The sequence below is a fragment of the Berghia stephanieae genome, chromosome 1 (genome assembly GCF_034508935.2).
Source record: "Berghia stephanieae isolate SIO BIC M18660-M18661 chromosome 1, UCSD_Bste_1.3, whole genome shotgun sequence".
Taxonomy (NCBI): domain Eukaryota; kingdom Metazoa; phylum Mollusca; class Gastropoda; order Nudibranchia; family Aeolidiidae; genus Berghia; species Berghia stephanieae.
This window is the reverse complement of record NC_088360.1, coordinates 38,977,327-38,999,826: the sequence shown is the minus strand read 5'-3', so window position 1 is coordinate 38,999,826 and position 22,500 is coordinate 38,977,327. Positions and strand designations below refer to the sequence as shown.

Sequence of the window (22,500 nt, the reverse complement as noted above, 5' to 3'; positions counted from 1 at the left end):
AATAATAATAATAATAAATAATAATAATAATAATAATAATAAATAATAATAATAATAATAATAATAATAATAATAATAATAATAATAATAATGATAATAATAATAATAATAATAATAATGATAATAATAATAATAATAATAATAATAATATGGGTCTCGAAACATGGACCTTCTTGTATGTCTTATCCACTCAGCCATCTTCACAATGATTCGATAAATAAATGAAACATGTGAAAAACCTACAGCAATATTATGATTAAAACATTACAATAACATCAAAATAAATAGACATCTAAATCAAGAAACAAACTACAAAACAAAACAAAGCAACACTATGAAAGGAAAGAAGAAAAGAAGAACAGAATTAGATAAATTAGAAAAACGAAACAAAACAAATAGCAAAATAGACAAAAGCCAAGAAACAAAACAAACAATAACAACCCCTAAACAAAACAAGAGAAACAAAGAAGCTTTGCATGTAACAGGTGGGGAATATATTAATGCATAGTAGATACGCATTTGTAATCACAGGCAACAATTGACATAAGCTTATAAAGAATGTAAAAATATAATATCAAACAACCGGCTGTAAGCTTTACGAAATGAATTATTTGGATATTATGTGAAAACTGTCGAGATGGTTCCGATGCTCAATATTGGTTTTATTGTTTTCAAAACAAATGATACTAAGGTGAGTTTTTATGCTCTAATAACCAGTTAAGTGCCATATCCTGGAAAACTATGTAGGATACAAATTTGGCCAGAAAACTCGTCCTTCAAAAATCGATCGATTTAAGTGACCCTCATTTAGCAAAAAACTCTCAAACTCTCACGAAATTTTAATGTTTTTGATTGGGGCAACCATTTTTATTCAACATAACTACTTAAAAAATCTAAACGAATCGGTGAGTCGATTAGTGAAAGTAGAATAAGATGATTGAAATACGAACTTCGTAGTTTTTAGCAATGTAAGAAAATGTAATTATTCTTCAGCATAACAAATAGAAACCTTAAGTTTCATGTACTATGTAGTTATCGATGTGTAGGTACCTATTTGAAGGTTTGATAACCCTAATTGTTATGGTCTCATGGTTGTAATGAATAAACTCTCAAACCAACGCAAAATATATTGTCCATTACAACAATACGTCCATAACAATTTAAGTGATCAGACCCAATCAAGCCTATAAATTGTACTCGTATGTTTACTTATCAGACCGTCAAATATGTGAACATCAGTAGATATCGATTCAGTTTCTAGTTGGTTACGACATATTACCTCTTTTGAGACGGTGGGTCACATTTATATTTCTTATCAGCTATATTACACGGAGAAGGTGATAGATACAATTGTCTGCACTCCGAGGTAATCAGAATTGGGGGTTTCGTCTCAAACTGCGAATATTGACGACACAAGCAAGGCGACATAAAACAAAACGAATTTCAATTATTTCAAAAAGAAAAGAAAATAGAGAGAAAGAGAGAGAGAGAGAGAGAGAGAGAGAGAGAGAGAGAGAGAGAGAGAGAGAGAGAGAGAGAGAGAGAAGATTCTAATTCTAAATTCAATCTGTAGTATTATTTGAACTGCGGCAAGATCGTTCCCATGTGTTTGTCCTTGTTGTTTGTATCGTATGGGGTTATCTAGTAGAAATGGGTGGGTGGGTGGGTTGCAGTAAAAGAGATGGGAATGAAAAGAGAGTGAGCATGGATTGGTTGGGGGCGGGAGGGGGGGGGGGGGAAGAGGCGTGTTGAGTATTGAAAGATACTGAGAGGGGAAGGGTAGTTGGGGAGCTGGGGGAGGGAATTAGAAAGGGAAGGGGGGGGGGGGTGGCAGGCTGGGAAGTTCAGAGAGAAGTTGGCGCTAAATACACATTAAACACTCGCGGTTTGGGTTTGAAACTGGATATGTTTTAGACGGATGATGTCCTGGTTGTAGAGACCAAAGACGATCGATTAGAAATATCATGAATGTGTCAACATCCCTCACATTCAATGTCAATGGAATTCTCATTATCGTCATCGGTGTTGTTTCATCGTCAATATTATTATCTCTTTCACCATTGCCACCGTTATTGTATTCATCGTAATCTTCATCGTCGGTTTTATTATTATTATTATCATCATCATCATCATCATCATCATCATCATCATCATCATCATCATCATCATCATCATCATCATTATCATCATCATCATCATTATCAACAGCAACAACAACAACAGCAACATCATCATTATTATCATCATCATCATCATCATCATCATCATCATCATTATCATCATCATAACCATCATCATCGTTATCATCATCATCACCACCACCACCACCATTTTCATCACCCTCACTACCACCATCACCACCACCACCACCATCACCATTATCATCAACATCATCACTATACCGCCTCCACCTGTGAGAATTATCAACAAGACAAAGTTCCACATACAACCTTTCGACAGTTCTGATAACCAATGCTTTGCAATTAATCATTATTGCCGTTGATAATATAGTTAACATATCCTAAACTTTTGCATCACGAGACACCGATAAATAGGGTTCAGCAGTCGTGACTTCACTTCCTTCGTAAAGACACAAAGTAACTGGTTCTAAAAAATCGGAACCATGGAGGACGCAATTATCTCCATTACCGCCCTTATGAAATACTTCTACAAGCATAAAAATGTATCCAGAGGAGAAAAACATTATAAATCTGATCATGTTTTGACTTTTATACATTTTGATCACATTTCATGTGAAAAAGTTCTAGCCAGCGTGAAGAATAAAAGTTACCGATTTTCTCTGTTTAGAACAAAGCTGCTGGTTGCGGGGCGGACGTGACATCAGACTATTGGTGAAAGAGATAATTATAATACGTATTAAGATTCGGTGAATATGGTGAAATGATTAGTGAATTCGAATATAAGAAAACGTCGGTTAGAAAACGTTCAATTTGAACTTATATACAGCACCAAGGAGGTCCCGATGGTTCCGTTGGTGAAGCACTAGCTTCACAAGCAAAAGGATCGAGATTGATCCCAGGTGAAGACTAGATTCATTTTTCTGAGTCCCCGCCCGTGATCAGTGACTGGGTGGCTCGCTAGGTTTGTTAGATCTGATGGAAAAATACTTGGCAATAGAAAAGCGTCCTATCCAAAGAGTAGCAAGTAATTGCTCTTGTCCTATTCACATAAACTCCGGATTCTTGGGCTCCAAATGACTATTTTTTTTATATACAGCACACTATCCACTAAAATTGCGCTCAAAGCTTTCACAAGGGGTCTTCAATTGAAAATACATACTACAATGTAAGACGAGACAATACGCATGTATGCAATTTTTGAAAAAAAAAATATTCGAACAAGACAGCGCTCTTGCCAGCCAAGTACTCATTTTAACTCTCTCCTTACCAGCCATTTTCAGGATTTTCCCCAAAACTTCACTCCCAACTAACACAAAATATATTTTTTATCACTCAAACACAATAGCAGTAAAGTTCTTGCGATACACAGTTTCTTTAGCAAAACATGCTCTACAACACACTGTTCATTTTCCTTAACTTTTATGATGTACAAAAGATATTTAGATAAGAAAAATGTTGGTTGTATCGTAATGAATCTGACGATTTTCCTATAGTTGGTAAGAAAAGGGTTAACACCTGAGTACGACAAGAGAATGTGAGCAAAGAGTCTTCTCAAAGTAACCTTGCGCCACTCACAGCAGGACAAGGACCCGAAGCCGTTGGTCAGAATCCGAAAGTCATACCACAAGACCTCAAAGCGCAATCACAATGTAAAGGCATAAAACGTTTACTTCCACACGAGCATTTATATAGGGTAATAGCCACTAACAATGCTCAAAGCGCTTTACAAGGGGTGCCTGTACAAGAGCAACACTTAATATTTAAGACGAGACATGACGCCTGTAAGGCGAGTTTACAATTATTATCCGACAGAAACAATGCTTTTGGCGGTCAGGTGCTCATTTAAGACTTGCGTACGGTGAGAGAATGTTTATACAGAGTCTTTTCTAAAACCTCAATTGTGCACCGTTCAGAGCAGGCTTCAAACCCTGGACCTTCCTGTCCGAAGGCGACTGTCATAGCACAATACCAATCAATATAGATGTCCCCCAACTTGTCTTAGATTTTGAGACTTTTTATCATGTGGAGGTCATGATCGATATTTGGAGATCCAAATATATATTTCTCTCTCTCTCTCTCTCTCTCTCTCTCTCTCTCTCTCTCTCTCTCTCTCTCTCTCTCTCTCAGACACACACACACACTCTCTCTCTCAGACACACACACACACTCTCTCTCTCACACACACACACACTCTCTCTCTCTCTCTCTCTCTCTCTCTCTCTCTCTCTCTCTCCCCTCCCCCATGGGATAATAAAAACGTCTAGGAAAAATGTCACCCTCACTTTCAAGACATTATTACAAATTTATTTTTGTGTTTATACTATATTATTACTATTTCACTTACCCTAATCGTCTGTCGCTAATGTATCAAACTGTCACTGGACACTCCGTTCTGTTTACTTCTGGCCAATCAACGCTTTATCGTAAAACGATGTTTGGTTGTTGGGTACAAATAGTGTTCTACTTATATTTTCTTTCCAGTTACAAATTTTAAAAGACACGTCTGAAAATAAAGAAAATATTGCTCTTGATATTATATATCAACAGCTCTTGATCGTGTTTACTGGTCGGGAAACCATAATATGATCGGTCCTTAATTTGACATTTTCCTTTTGGAATCGCCATTTGACCACCTTGTTGCCAGATTCATTGCGCGCACCTACAGACTTTATTACCGACCGATTTTATCGGTGACTTCTCAAAAAATTCGTCTCGATCTATGTTAATTTCAACAATACAGTTGTATAATAATTGAATTAGATGAGTGCCTGTTCGTAATAGCCTTTGTTTCTCCGCAGCCATTGTGGCTTCTCCACTAGTGAATTTTAATGAATATAATGAGGAAAGCAATGCATACACAGTTAACAACAAATAAGTAAAGCAATACATACACAATTAACAACAAATAAGGAAAGCAATGCATACACAGTTAACAACAAATAAGTAAATCAATGCATACACAGTTAACAACAAATAAGTAAAGCAATGCATACACAGTTTACAACAAATAAGGAAAGCAATGCATACACAGTTAACAACAAATAAGTAAAGCAATACATACACAATTAACAACAAATAAGGAAAGCAATGCATACACAGTTAACAACAAATAAGTAAATCAATGCATACACAGTTAACAACAAATAAGTAAAGCAATGCATACACAGTTAACAACAAATAAGTAAAGCAATACATACACAATTAACAACAAATAAGGAAAGCAATGCATACACAGTTAACAACAAATAAGTAAATCAATGCATACACAGTTAACAACAAATAAGTAAAGCAATGCATACACAGTTTACAACAAATAAGGAAAGCAATGCATACACAGTTAACAACAAATAAGGAAATCAATGCGCACACAGTTAACAACAAAGAAGGAAAGCATTGCATACACAGTTAACAACAAATAAGGAAAGCAATGCATACACAGTTAACAACAAATAAAGAAATCAATACGCACACAGTTAACAACAAATAAGGAAAGCAATGCATGCACAATTAACAACAAATAAGGAAAGCAATGCATACACAGTTAACAACAAATAAGGAAATCAATGCGCACACAGTTAACAACAAAGAAGGAAAGCAATGAGAACACAATTAACATCAAATAAGGAAAGCAATGAGAACACAATTAACATCTGTGAATTGACACAGACGTTTATTTCCTTCTTTATTTAGGGGTTTAATTCAAGTTCAAGGGTCAATGTACTCGTATATTTTTATTTTTGTGCACCATTCAGGCCTTGACATTTGACTATCAGCAGTATTTTAAGTCATTGATATCCCTCACAACTCACTGGCACCGAAATGGCCTTAACGTCCTGAAAATGCCGTAAAGCTCTTATAAAGAGAGGAGTTTGTTTTTTTGAGTCTGTCAATTTTACTTCTGTACACTCACAACACACATTTTGGTTTGGTTTTTTAAAAACATGCATCAAACATCGCTAGATACAGATGGTCCTAAATTTGTCAAAAACTTTCAAAAACCTAAAACTTCAAACGATTCTCAGGTTTGAGAATTTTTGACAAGTGAGGGGGGGGGGGGGGGGGGGAGGAAGAGGGTAATTTTAGCCAATCTATGTATGAGATAAAAGTATTTGGGTCAAAATAAACTAAACAAATTGTTTTTCTATTATACGGTATCATTTTGGTCACAATAAGATCTCTTTCACTTGTGCAATGATATTAGAATCGAAACAAGGAATTCCTGGTCTCTGGGTAGTTTTAAAAGTTTGCTTGACGGAAAGTTGTATTATATAATAAGATAATTAGATCTCACTTTGACAAGTAATCTTTCTTATTCATTGGTTTATCAATTCATTAATGAATTGTTCATAGCAAAGTCTTTTAAATGATACAATCCTAATTTAAGCTTTGGCCATATTATGATAATAATATATAATATAATGTACAATATATAATAATATAATATAACAATTAAGTGTTAAATAAACAAAATGGCTTTTAAACACCCTCTAACGGTACATCAAATCGACATTGTTATCAATTATGGATCAATCAAGTTAAATATTCACTGCATTGGCTGACTGATGTTTAAATCTACTGGTCAATTCATTAATTTGTATTGTCTCGTCTTCTATTATTTCTACTGACCATCTGTGAACAATCCAGTCTTCCCACCTACTTAACTGGAACAAAGTCTAAAAAAAAATAAAGCGCAGTAGCAATTGAGCAAACATTGGCCAGTCTATTTCCCAGTGATGAAAGGGGTATAGTATTGACGCATGATTCTGGTGCTTGCCCGGACGGCTTAAGCCAGAAAGATCCCTTCCCTTAAATGCCATATAGATCTTCATCGATTTGAAGAGGAACACTTCTTTTCTCCCACCCCGACACCAACACTCAACATTCAACATCCAACAAATTCATCCTAAATCGCCCCTTCGCTCAGCGTGAGTTCTTATCAGGGGAAATAACTCCGCTTTACAAATCAGGCTGACTTCGTCCCGTTGGACATTGAGTTTTTATTATGTCTTCAGTGCATTAGAAAATCGTGTTTTTTACTCTATTCCTCTAACAACGTATTGGATCGTTTATGTCACTTAATTGTATGCCGCTGACCAGAAATTTCGTAATCTCATCATGCAGGCACCGGCGCAAACATCAATTATTCAAGAAGAACAGGCGGCTATTATTACTTGGCCAGGTGAGTAATCTCATTATCTCCCCCACCCATTTTTTTCGCTTTTGTTTTCGTTGTTTGAAAAGGTCAACCAGAGGAATGAAAGGTTTGTCCATAGCACAGACCATGGCTATATATTTTTTTTTCTCTCCGCCCAAAGTTAAAGTTGATGATTAATTTATGAACCACCTTATCTCTTTAATTATACAGTTATATAAAATTTGGCAAAAATCCTGCCACTTAATTTGACCGATAAAACTAATGTTCCTTGCAAAACTCTCACAAAATCGTGTGGCCCGCTTTGTTATCGAACTATCAATTATATTAAAACAAAAGAAATTTAAATCTATTGACCCATAAGAATACATTAAAATTCGAAATTTTATTTTAGTATTTTTCTTGATACGGTTGTCTTTTATTAAAACAGATCAAAAGTTAGTAAATTTTATTAAAAGTTTGATTCTCGTTTGGTGTAGTCTTCAGCTATAAATTATTTATCTGTTTTGTTTTATATGAAATTACAGATGCGTTTTAGTTGCCGAGTTATATGTTTGAGCATTGCTTCACAGTTTTACCGCATTTATTGGACAAAAACTGATAATGTCCATAAATTATACGTTTATTTCATGTTTATTTGAGTATACTTTTAAATGAAAAATTGTTTTGTATGTAATCTATGAAATCTGATGTAATGTGTGCGCTTTGACTGTTCCGCGGGAAATGAGCAATTTAAATAAATTTAATATTTTATTATTATTATTATTATTATTATTATTATTATTATTATTATTATTATTATTATTATTATTATTATTATTATTATTATTATTATTATTATTATTATTATTATTATTATTATTATTATTATTATTATTCATTATATTATTATTATTATTATTATTATTATTATTATTATTATTATTATTATTATTATTATTATTATTATTATTATTATTATTATTATTATTATTATTATTATTATTATTATCATCATCATCATCAGCAGCATTATTGTTATCTTTATTTTTTATTATTATTTTTAAAAAGTAGTCTGTTTTTATTTAAAACACGTTTCGACAGTTGTTTACAATAATATTATGTCACACAGATCTTCAGTCCGGGCATTATTTTGGAAGAAAATTTAGTTTAACATCAAAGTAATCAAAGTTGGGAAGTTAAATATTTTTGGAATACAAAAAAAAATTGCTATTCTTTTTTTCTTCTCTGCTCAAAGGACAGTAGGGTCGGGGGTTCGAGCCCCCATCGCCGCGATGTTTTTATTTTCTATAGTCTTCTGGTGTTTTCGATTCACTTAATTCCTTGTGATTATCAATATAATCGCCTGCTACACACACTTTTCTGAAATATTGTTTGTTTCTTCGCTTCTTATTTAATGGGTTATATTCGAGTGTCAAATATGGAGGTGTGTGTGTGTGTGTGTGTGTGTGTGTGTGTTTGAATGTGGGTGTGCATTTATGTACTTGTGTATGTATGGGTGTGTATGTGTATGTGCTAACCATACCAAAATTATATTTTATATTGGCATCATTGTTAACCAATCAATAGTTCTATATCTTTGGACAATAAATTTCTACCATTCACCTCAATGACGTCAATCAGTTTAGCACAAAAGTATTGCTTTAAACTGAATTTTAAGCATCAAGTTCAGACTGGAATAATACCGTTTTTAGATGACGGTTTACATATGAACTATAACTTTCCTTTGACAATTAAGTTCTATTATTCTCCATTATGACGTCAGTCTTTATAAGTCGACGTGCACTTATTTGCAGGTCTGATAAGCTAAATTGAAATGGCTCTATTGTTGTAATGAAACTACGTTCAAACCGACAAAAAATATTGTCTATTACAACAATGTAAAAACAAGTCCATATTTGCGTTCGGTTATCAGACCTGCTTATATACGCACGTCGATTTTACCTCATATCTTATAAGTCTAGTTTTTAAACTGAATTTTATTTCAAGCATCAGGTCGACCGCAATATAATACCCTTTTCAGATGGTCGTTTACATATTATGAACAATCAATACTGTGTATTTAATATTCATTATACTGTAGCATTATCATAATAAGGAGTGATATGTATAAAACCAAAAAGGAATACAACAGCTTAAAAAAATAACAAAACAAAACAAAACAAACTAAAAAACAAAAAAACAAAACACTGAACTTTCGAGCTCAAAACCCTTTATTCAGCCAAAAACAAAAGTCAATAAAAACATAAAAACACCACTTAAAAAAAAACAACAGATAGACGGCAGAGAAATATTTGGCATGTCTAAGTGGTGTTTTCAAATGATATATTTGTGTTTTTATTGGGTTTTTTTTTGTTTTGTTTTTGTTTTGTTTTTTTTTTTGTTTTTTTTTTTTGGGGGGGGGGGGGGTATTGGCTGAAGAAGGGTTTTGAGCCCGAAATGTTCCTTGTTGGTATTTTTTGTTTTTCTTTTGAATGTTATATTTATATTTTGTTGATTACTTTTTACAGTCCACAGCTTCTAGCAGGTTAGTATCACTTTGAAACGTGGAGTGATGTGATGTTAGATGTCACACGCATATCACGTATAAAAAGAACGAAGTTGACGTCACTCGGCTCTTTTTCATTGTTTTCAGACAGACTTTTTCACGATCACTTGGCACTAAATTATATCGCTCATACTGTAAACGTTTAAGGTTAAGGTTACACAACGTTGTGTGTGCGTGTGTGTGTGTGTGTGTGTGTTGGTACGTTATATCCGGCTAACGGATGTTGTGAGTATTTTACCCAAACGCATAGCACCGATATGGATAATATATTTGACGCAACAATTATAATAATATTGTAAAACCAAACCTGTTGAACTAATATGACGCAGAGAATACACATCTGCCTGATAGGATTAAGAATATAAACTGTTTGATGGTTGAAATTGTGACGACCACCAATTAAATTTAGATAGATTGTTTTGATGGAACAGCTGCTAAAATAGAAAAGAACTTACAACATCGGAGTACTCTGATGACTCGTGTTGATGCTCGTACGAAACATTCATAGGAGCCATTAAAAAAAAATTCTTCATCTTCATTCCCATCAGTATTAAAAATACTGTCATCAGTATAGTCTTTTTTTTTCAACGCTAAATTTCAGCATGAATAATCAAAAATGCACCCTGGGAAACCAGTATTACGCTATTTTAATTCAGTTTGGGGGTTGTCGTTAACACCCCTTCCGTAAAACTCAAACCGTTACAGAAACGCAGACGGATAAATCAAATCAATTTTTTTAAGCTTGGGCGACCGAAGAGTTTCTGCAATGACAAAATTTATGAAGAAAGAAGCTGATATACAGAGAAGGGATAAGACATGGAACGAGATAAACAATGTACCTCGGGATAGAGAAAGATGGAAACTGTTGGCCTGTGGCCTATACCCCCCTGACCCAGGGTGAAAAAGGCAATGATGATGATGATGAACTTTATGTCCTCATCAAATGTGATCCGGGACATCAAAACAGGTTTAAAGTCATTGTGCGGCTATGTGGTCTCGTGGTATGACACTCGCTTTCGGATCGGAAGGTCCAGGGTTCGAGCCTCGCGCTCGGCGCATAGTTGAGTCCTTTGAGAAGGCTCTTTACTCACATTCTCTCACCGTACCCAGGTGTAAAATGAGTACTTGGCCGTTAACAGCGTTGTCTGTGTCCGAAAAATTGTAATATCTCCTAACAGGCGTCATGTCCCGTCATACATGTTAAATGTTGCTGTTGACCAGGGACCCCGTGTAAAGCGCTTTGAGCACATTTTAGTGGATATTGCGCTATATAAAGCTCATTTTTAATTTTTAATGAACCAGATTTAGAAAATGGAATTTAGGGTAAAATGATCGGATATGTTAATCTTTATGATAAAGTATCCTAGTTGGCCTTGCAGAAGATGGTTTCATTATTTGTGACATATCTCTTCAAAACGGTAAAATGTCGGAGTGGTTTAGATGCTAAAAATAGAATGTATTGTCATGGTTACGCGACTTGGGTCAAATTTTTATACAATACAATACCAAATAAGTGCTAAACTAGACCAATAGTGTGGCCTTTGGTGCCATGTCACAGTGATATGTAACTAATGATATAAATTCGTATGGTATAACATATAGGATAGCAATTATAAAATAAATATTCATAACTCTTCGAATGCAATCTTCAGGTAATCTAATTCCTTATCAATACAGTTTTTAAAGACGTTTTTGCTCGCAGTTTTTGAACAGGCGTGGAGAATGTTCCAAATCTACGTTTCTGAAAATTACATGTTTTATTGTGGAGAAAGAATATCATTCCCTAAAGTTACAAAAACAAATGTTTTACATTTCTGATCATTATAATGTTAAAATCAACGTGTACATATATGCAGGTCTGACATGCGAACCCACTTATGGGCCTAGTTTAACATTGTTGCAATGGACAATTTTTTGCGTCATTATTTTTTACAATTTTGCATTACAACAATGATTCCATAAGGATTTGGGTTATCAGACCTGCAAATAAGTGCACGTAGGTTAAAATCAAATTTTTGTCATTCTATTTACCCAACATAATACCGTAATGAAGCGTTGATTGTGTCACATTTATTATGTGAATTTATTCTACATTTTTCATGGTCATTATGTACAATATTCTGTAAAATTCTATCTTTACGGTTTTAAATTATTATTCTTCCTAAATGTCTCCAAAAAGAAACAATTTTGCTTTATACTAGAAAAAAAGAGTTTAAAAACTCACAAACTATTGTGTCCCAGCGTTTTTCTATCATTCCTAAAGAGATGCTCGCTTTTTAATTCACAAAATGTTAGATCGTGTATCTAGTCTTTAAATCAAAAACAACGCCGTTAACGCTCGACAAAACATATTAACTTAACCAAAGTTTTATAAACATCTATGACAAAAGAGTTAGATTTTTGTATCTGGAATCATCCTGACTCAGTACCGTTTTGAGACGGTAAAAGAAAAAGTCCTTCAGAGCCATTTGGTCGATGGAGCCGGAGTTTATCAATTGCTTGCTACCCTTTGGATAGGACGCTAGTCTATTGCAAAGTACTTTCCACCAGATATAGTAGACCCAGCTACCCAATCACTGCTGGGTGAAGTGGACTGGGGGTTCAGAAAAAAGCTCGACTGCACCCGGGATAGATCTCAGTCCCTTTGCTTGTGAAGCGAGTGCTGTACCAACTGAGCTATCGATGGGTGGCATATAATTCATTAATTCATTCCGACATAATGCCTGACTCGTTTATCGTTTTCTCACTGACCAGAGAACAACCAAGTAAAAAAAAAAAGTTATGTAGCCACATGTATGAATCTGATAACCCATATTTTAATACAATTGACAAAATTGATCACAAATTTAACGGAAAACAAGATTTTTAAAAAATGCAACAATGTTTTTAGTACTTAATATTCAAACTCGAAAAATTTAGTAAGGAAAATATGACTTATTTTACTCACAGTAACTCACTTTCAAGAAAATGTGGATTTGCAGGTTTATGCTTACAGTAGGAGTACAGTTCAAATCTTAGTCAGTTAAGATAACCTCCCCCCCCTCCCCCCCTCCCCCCTCCCCCCCCCCCCCCCCCCCCCCCTCCCCCAACAACACCAGCACTTCCAAATTTGTCAAAAATCATTTTTTTACTGGGTCATCATAATCTATTCGATATTTGAAATAAAATTTTTTGGACCAAATTGAATAAAAATCTTTTGTCTCCGGACGATTATATATATATATATATATATATATATATATATATATATATATATATATATATGTGTGTGTGTGTGTGTGTGTGTGTGTGTGTGTGTGTCGTTTGTGACGTACCAACGACACTGAAGAATTGGTCTAAGTGTAAAAACTAAAACTAGGTGTAAATTGAATTATGTTAAACAAATTGAGAATCCATTCTTGTCTAAATGTACCGTATCTAGTCAACACCAGTTTTGAAATAGGCATTTTATTTGTTTCCTCTCAATAGACTTAAATATATATTCTGGGTATTTTTTATCTGTTCAATTAGAAGAATAACATGTTTATAATCTATCTATCTAAGTAAAGCAACGACGTGGCGATGTTTGTTTTTTTTTAATCTTTGAAGGAAAACTAATTTTACAATTTACGTGTTTAATTTCTGATATTTGTTGTAAATCAAATTGTCAACACCAGTTTTAAAATAGGCATTTTATTTGTTTCCTCTCAATAGACTTAAATATATATTCTGGGTATTTTTTATCTGTTCAATTAGAAGAATAACATGTTTATAATCTATCTATCTAAGTAAAGCAACGACGTGGCGATGTTTGGTTTTTTTTTAATCTTTGAAGGAAAACTAATTTTACAATTTACGTGTTTAATTTCTGATATTTGTTGTAAATCAAATTGGAAACTGAAAAAAAAACAAACAAAAAAACCAAACAAACAAACAAAGAATTAAAAAAAAACAAAAAAGCAAGCACACATACACACACACACACTCACACACACACACACACACGCACATACACACACACACATACACATAAGTACGATGTATGTTATGTAAACAATATACGTATAACAGAAAATTGTCAAATAAAATGATATATCTCTTACAGCTGTTTGTCCTATTTACCTTTTAGGTTATAGTGGGTACTTCTTGTTGTTTAGAATAAAATGGTTATAATCTATCTATCAAAATTAAGCAACGACGTGGTGAAGTTTTCCAACATTTGAAGGAAAACAACTTTCAGTATTTAAGTATTTAATTGTCATTTCTAAATCAAATTGAAAACTAGAAAAAATAAAGACACAAATATGATGTATTGTATGTAAATAATACATAACATAACATTTTCATGTGTTTCTCAGACAATTTTTGTCCTATTTTCCTTATAGATTGCTTTGGCTAACCTTTTTGTTGTTGAGAATAAAATAATTATAATCTAACTTTTAAGATTAATCGCCGACGTGGTGATGTTTTCCAACGTTTGAAGGAAAACAACGTTTATAATTTACGTGTTTTATTGTCATTTCTAATATTGGCATGGCATCTTAAATTGATAACTACAACAACAACAACAAAATAATAAAATGAATTTTAAAAAAAAATAAAAATAAAAGATTGCAAAAATAAAAAAAAAACAACGAAAATGTGTTCTAGTCTATGTGTTTATGTATCCTGTAAACAACATGAAATTGTCAATGATAAATCCAACAGCTGTTTGCTCAATTTTCATTATAGGTTACTTTACAAATATAATGGTTATAATCTATAAAAATTAAGCAACGATGTGGTCATGTTTTCCAACATTTGAAGGAAAATAACTCTCCTAATTCATGTGTTTAATTGTCATTTCTAATAATTTGTTTTAAATCAGAATTGAAAACTACCAACAACAAAAAATACACACATATGATGTCGTAGTCCTATGTATTTCATGTACACAATAGATTAAAAGAAATTGTCAAGTATAATATATGACATCAGTTTATTTTATTCTCCTTACATAATTCATATTTTGGGTAATAAAAAAAAACAAACTGTGCTTTTCAGTTATATTCCTAACTTGAGAATGAATACAATCCATGTTCATCATATTTTTGTAGATGTGGAATTATTATGTCTCCTGCGGGTTATTTCACCCTCCCCCCCCCCCCCCCCCCCGTCCCCTACGGAGTACTGGTTTCACTCCAAGGAGATTGAAATAAGTATTTTAACATCACACTTTTGTTCATTATTCACTCTGAAATAAAAACCATTACGGGACAGTATAACACAAATAGCTACACGCTACTTAATTCATATTTCATTGGGAGAAGTGTATTATGAATTTATGCTGGAAGCCAAGCACTCTATAATTTCCCCCCGATTACAAAGACTCTTAAATTAAGTATTCTTGCTATTATAGAGTTGTCCAGTACATTGATGATAACACGAGATAGCCATCCTACCATAAAATCCCTCAGCATGGCCATAACACAACACATTTTTTTTCAGAATTTTGACCAGAAAAGTTATACTTCAATGATCCATCTATTAAAATGAACCAAAACTTAAAAAAAAAAAAAAAAGCCATACATCAATGAAGTTTTGAGAGTTGAGACTTGCCTACAATTGCAACTAGAGGGTCACTTTGACAAATCGATATTTATTGAAATAAACTTTTCCTGGCCAATTTTTTAAAGATGTGTTTTGTCAGAGCATGACAGCCCTGGCCACCCTTTCTTTCTGCGTCCATCCGCCCTAGATTGGATTATGATAGTAGCCAAAGTAAAGAGACAACTATTTTCATCTGAAATGGAAGACAAACTAGAAAATCGACCCAATATCCAATACCAGTTCCTTCTTGTAGAATTACAAAGAACAAAGATCCCCAACCAATATTACCGAAAACTGACTAAACACCTTTTATATTTTGGCTAGAAAAGTTTGAACTCATATGATTCGATTAAACGACCCCTGTTTCAAATCTACTGCTTGGGGAGTCTCTGTTATATTTATTTTTTGACAAGTTGCGAGTCCTTTTTGATCGATCAATGTATAATGATGTTAAAATTGTCACGCTAAAGCGTAAATAAGGCGTTTTCCAGAGAAGGGAGAATAGTCCATCAAGATCCTATTTCAACCACTTCCCTCTATTTTTAATAGTAATTATAAAACCGGAAACTGGTCTCTACTGGTCATTCCAATGAAATCTATATTGTGGGACGTCTTTTTCTTCCTTTTTTTAGTTGTTCTTTTCTTACCTTTTTTCTTTCATTTGTTATTTTTTGTCGCGCTATTTTTGCGATGATCGAGCATTTGTTTTTTTAACATAATAAATCGCCATTATTAAACGTAGAGTCATCGAGAGGTGTATGTAAACAACAAAGGAATTGGTCTAAAGCGCTTATTTAACCAACAAAGACAATGGGATGGATTTTTTTCGGTCTCCGTTTTTTATCAACAAAATGAATTCTAACGAATAATTTCACTTCATTAGTCTCTCAATCAAATTGACTCTCATCATCAGTTGTAAACTGGCCGAGTTGTACAAGTCTGTTTTTGAAACAATATCATCCATTTTGGTGTCAAATTAACAAGAAATAAAAACAATAAAAAGCAACCAAAAATACAAGTAAACATTCATTCGTTTATCTGGTAATGGTCATCATATAGCAGGTAAAATAAGAAACAGGCGAACTAGAAATCAAGGTACATATATATGTAAAAAAACCAATTAACGTTTGGTGTTAGTCACAGCTTCTCATTTGCACTCATACATCTTGGCCTCATAACATTTTGGATGTCGATTCTTTCTAAGAATGCAAGTAACATTAAGACTAAAATAATACGGTTAGTCTAAACAATAAATCAATCACTATTCTCACAGGTATGGCCAATTTCGGGATGAATCCCAAAACATTGCATCACCAGATAGCTCTGTTAAAGAATGATGATAACACGGCTAAAGATATGTCTGGATGTGGCAGGCCAATAAATCCCTTCATAGCCATTGGGACCATGGGGTCGGAGTTTATATAGGATTCTATAACGTGAAACAGACAATAGCAATTGTTTGCTATCATTTGGATAGGACTCTGATTTATCGCAAAGCACTTTCCGCTAGATCAAACAGATCCAGTTGCCCAATCACTGCTGGGTGGACAAGGGAGTCAGACAAAAATCTCAACTGCACCCGGTGATCGATCACAGTCTTTTAAAAAAGTCAACAAAATAATCCTTAACATCCATTCTGTCCATCTGTTTTTACGAGTATTCCACCCAGTGTGGGATTTCATGTTTCTTTGAGAACAGTGTGCCGATGACTGAAAACCCAATTTCTTCTACCGACACCGTCATATTGGACCATACCTCACATACAATACCATCACAGACTAGCCCGTGTGACAAATGCATAATTTTGTGGTTTCTTACGAGGCCGACTTCGCAAGTGATGGCAATGACTTTGGCAGCGAAAGTTTTGGAGATTCAATGATGAATATATGTGGCAGCAATTTGTTTTCGGCAAAGTTTGGTAAAAAGCTTCGAGCTGATCTCTTCTGGTTTTCTATGATTGAATAACTGGTCATGCTATGTGAGCACGATTCTTGATTTAACTGATGAGCCGTTTTTAGAGTGGCGTTTGAACCCTCGTATTTTCGAATTCATCCGCCGGACATTGCCGGAGCCTATAATATAACGAGTAAGCAAAACCGTTTCAAGTACGATAAGTGTTTAAATCCAACTTGATGATACACTACATTCTTTCTATTAAATCACTGAAGAATTGGTAACTTTAAAGAATCATTCCCTATTTAGTCAACAACAAGAAAAAACTAGTGGTACTTCTGCACTTCTTTCACTTCTTATCACCTTTAGTGTTAGGTTATGCTGTTAAAAACTGGTGTTTTTTTCTTCTGATTTCGAGTTTGTCGATATTGTCATGAACTGGTTTACCGCAAATTAACGAGGGATACAGTAAACTGTAATTTAAATCTCAATCATCGAGAATAATCTTTTATTTGGAAATGATGAGGCCGATGAAGCTAGTGACAACTGAATTGCATGGCATTGTTTGAGTTGGCAGAGCTTCTTTCTCCTCGCTCTCTCACCCCTCCCCCTCTCTCTTTCTTTCTCTCTCTCTCTCTCTCTCTCTCTCTCTCTCTCTTTTCTCTCTCTCTATCTCTCTCTTTTCTCTCTCTCTCTCTTTCCTCCCTCTCTCTCTCTCTCTCTCTCTCTCTCTCTCTCTCTCTCGTCAAAACAGAATCCCTTCAATATATCCCATATCCGGCGATTGAAATTATACTTAATAGTCCTAGTTAAATCTAGATTTCCAATAAGAAAAAGCAATTTCCTTTTGCCAACTGAATGTAGAACGAATCCTTGGTCGAAGCACGTTCCTTGGCCCGGTAGCCTAGCGGTCAGTTGGTTGCTTTTACTTTTATTGGTTCTTTCTTGTGACCGCACTCTTCTTATGGCTGAAAATTAATTCCAAAATGGCGTCGAACCATATTTTCGCCTACCTACTGTTTCACCCACACGAGATCAAAGAAATGGATTGGTCTATGCTAGATGGATTGCATGAAGGATTACACGAGATCTGTTAATGTGAAATTGCACTAGTAAACTCATCATCGTGTTGTGAGCAATTTGTTATGATGACTTGTTTGTTTGCAAGACAATGACAAGGCATTTTTTATGATTTATTAGTGGGCTTCTGAAGTTTAAGATTGAATACCATAATATTCCCCCCTACTTACTTTATGCTGTGAAATCTATTCAAGTTATTTTCTTGGGATATTGCGGACACCCCCTCCCCCTCTTAAAAATGTTGATAAAACAAACAAACAAACAAAACATTTGGAGAAACTTTCTTATATTTTATTGAATCCTGGTCAAACATTAAGACCTAATTTTCTTTTTGTTTTGATAACATTTGGTCAAATGGAGATATAAAGAGAGAGAGAGAGAGAGAGAGAGAGAGAGAGAGAGAGAGAGAGAGAGAGAGAAGGGTTTAGCGTGGCGGTGTATTTGTACAAGAGAAGGGAGTGAGGGAGTGGGGGGAGAAGGCGAGTGTTATCTGTCCTTTTTCCTCATTCTGAGTGAGCAAGAGATATTAAGAAATTGGAATGGCTCCGGATTTCGTGCCGAGGCACGTTCTAGATAAGGCAATCAAAAGGGTTTGGGGATCTCCTATTGATTCAGTGATATTAGGAAATATTGAGACTCTTAAGAAATTAAAATACGAGGTTTTTTGATTTAGATTGGGCGAAGATATGAAGAAAAAAAAACATTCTTATTTTTTTACATGTCTGGTGTTTGGATGTGTTTCGGAAAATAAACCACGAACTTCTTTTCTCTCATCATAGTTTTTCTTTTAATTTTCACTCTTGGAATATTCAGATATTGTTGTATTTTCTGCTGCATAGTCATCTTTGTTGTTGGCGTTGTTGCTTTGTTGTTGTTGTTCTTGTGTTGTTGTTGTTGTTGTTGTTGTTGTCGCCAATGAAATCAATCAAGTAAATATCAAAAGCAGTGTTTAAATCCGAGACCCCTGAGTGTTGGTGTATAACATGTCTTCTTCTGGCGGCAATTTTGTACATGATCATTTCTTAGAATTTTCATAATTGATAATTTTGGATAGATTGCATTGAAAGAGAAAAAGGCAAATTGACAAATTCTTCACACACATATACGCACATACACACAGGCACAAACACACACACACACACACACACACACACACAAACATGTGGATATATATATATATATATATATATAAACACACAAACACACACACAAACAAACAAACAAACAAAACCTTCGGGATCGAGATCACGTAAACTCAACAATACTATGGGAAAAAGCCCTAGTTATAATATCTAATGTTGACAATCACAAAAAGAGGTTTGGGATTGGAGGTTAAAAAATAAATAAATAGACAATCAACTACTTATCCTACGTTTTATCATTATGCTCTATTTGGAACATAGAACACAGCTTTTCGGTTACTTGAAAGATTTTTTATCTTTTTTTTATTGGACGCTATTATGAAATTTTTAAAACATTGATGTGATACACTACAGTTTGCGTTGGTTTGATATATTTCCATTAGAACAATCCGAGCATTAGCTAGAATATACGATTCGTAAACGCTTGCTTTCCATTTCCAGCCGCTGCACGAGCTTGGAAGTGTGCTTTGGGAAAAAAAAAGTTCGAATTCCAAAACGCAAGCGTGTAAGAAAGCGTTTATTCTACCCATCAATTGATTTGATTTCGTTATATCTAAATAAAATGTATTTTTAATAAATCACTTAGACGTCTAAATGATCTACTTCTGATTTTTTTAAATCTAATTTTTGTGAAATTTCACACTTGATAATCTGACGTCACACATTATTATTATAAGCTTGATATTAATACGCCTTATTGTTTATGGGGAGAGGTAGAATAATTCGGGTTATATAACCGTTGTAGTCTAATAGATGATAGTTTGCGTTGGTTTGAAGGTATTTCCATTACAACAATATGAGCAATTACAAATCGTGTTATAAAACTATTGTAATAGACAATGATTTGTATTGGTTTGAGAGTTTTTCTAATCCACCAATGAGACAATTATAATTCGGGTTATAAAACCTACATTAAATAGGAACCTACACTGTGGTTTGAACTAAAATATAGGCCTACATGAATGAACTCCACATATTATATAGGTAGCAATATGTATATATATATATATATATATATATATATATATATATATATATATATATATATATATATAGTCAGATATCATGTGTTCTATAAACCTCACGGCTACACCTACAAAAGTTTCTCTTGACATTTAACATTTGTCCATCAGTTCCACTCATCTTGTCTCAATCCTTTTTTATATTGTTGGCCTCATTCACGGGTGCTTGACAGATGGAATAATTCGGAACAGACTGCAAGCGAAAGAAAATAATAATAATATTTTTAAAAAACAAAAAAACAAGAACCAAAAATATTGAGACCTATGGATTCAGCACAGTATATTATATTCGTTCATTGAACTTTTTAGGATTTGGGGAGAGCAAATATGAATTTAGTTATTATTATCACAAGATAAAGAATTAAAGCAGCTCAAAAACTAATGCAAACAGAATATAAGACCGCTAAATTTTTATTTCGATCGAAAGTCCAATCTCAGTGTTGTGTCAAGAGCCACAAATATATAAATTATTTGCTTGCTGAGTTGTTGTGATAATATACATTTGTATAGCCATTTCTATACAAAGTATCTCAAGGCGCGTTTATTAATCAAATAACATAGATTCCTTTTTGTTGCTGAACGATACATGAAGAATTTGGTTTGGCAAAAAACAAACAGTATCAATACACTTACATCGACTGTTTAAGAAAGAAATTCTAAATCAATTATCCAAAAACTCTTGATAAATAAAACCCATTCGTGAAATCAAATTAAAGGTTACAGTACACCACTGATACTGACACCACGAATTTCGTTACCCGAATCAAATCGTTTAAGCTCTAATAATATGCTTTAAAAACCTTTAAATGCTGTGTGAAACTTTTATGCAAACCATTTTTCAAAGTTATATAAACATCATTCAATTATTAATTTTAGACTCGGAGTATATTATCATTATTTGTAATTATTGGATATCTAATACATAAATATGTATGTTTCATAGTCAAGATTCGAAGTATAATTTTCGCTATAATGCAAATAATACCCAATATCATGGTACATTATTCATCGAAATCAAATATTATGTTGGTAAGTTCTTTATCATTCGTGAAAAAATTAATTGAATTAGAATTTTTTGTCTCAAACTTTAGATTATTCCAAATTGCCACAGTTCTTTGAATTAGGATATTTATTCCCTTAAAGACGAATCACATTTTTAAACAAATGTCTTAAACTTATCTCCCCTAGTTTTGTAACATGGAAATGATTTTAAAAAGCGTTATAATCCATATTGTAAAAAAAAAAATATGCACGAGTCTATAAATATGAATAACATTAACTCTTATCATACGATATTTTGAAACGAAAACGTTTATTTCATACCATATCAATTAATTAAAATTCGAACAATTAACTTGATGACCATTCATTCAGTAACCCAATTATTCAAAGGAAAATGTTCTATTGGTTTCAGTTCATTTTAATCGATTGAAAGAGTAGGTATACTGTTTTATGCCAAAATGTAATATAGCGTTTTGTCACTGCATTAACCATATTTTGTGTCCTAATCCGTTTGTGAACAAGCTTGGATTATTATTGAAGCAGACTTTGAATTGCTATATATCATTATTATTTACAGGATAAAGTCCTGATTCAACTCAACAATGCGGATGGGTGACAAGCCGTTTTCCACGCCGTTTTCTTTTAACTCTGACACTTTCACCGGGGCTAAAGAGACTCAATTATACAGCGGGGAGGGGGGGGGGGGGGGGGAGAGGCGAGATGTTTGAAAGGTTAAGGCATTGCTGGAACACACGGAGGATCCGGGTTCGATGCCTACTTCAGTATCTCATTTTCCCATGATTAAAAAAGATAAAACAAAATTTAAAAAAACAACAACAAAAAAAGATTTGCCTTTATATCGTTCACTATGTGCGATAAGGCAATTCTTAGGCAAATGGACGACTCAAGTTTGAAGTCTACTTCGGTATCTCATTTTCACAATATTTAAAAA

At 33.8% G+C, this 22,500-nt stretch overlaps 1 protein-coding gene across 1 annotated transcript in view; it reads left to right on the top strand.

The window, feature by feature from the left end:
- The window catches only part of LOC144974063 (uncharacterized), a 155,695-nt gene that overhangs the window by 13,288 nt on the left and 119,907 nt on the right, over positions 1-22,500 (top strand). Inside the window, exon 2 of the mRNA XM_078916955.1 lies at positions 7,263-7,320. Within this exon, the coding sequence (XP_078773081.1) occupies positions 7,263-7,320 (58 nt within the window). The remainder of the gene's footprint in view (positions 1-7,262; positions 7,321-22,500) is intronic.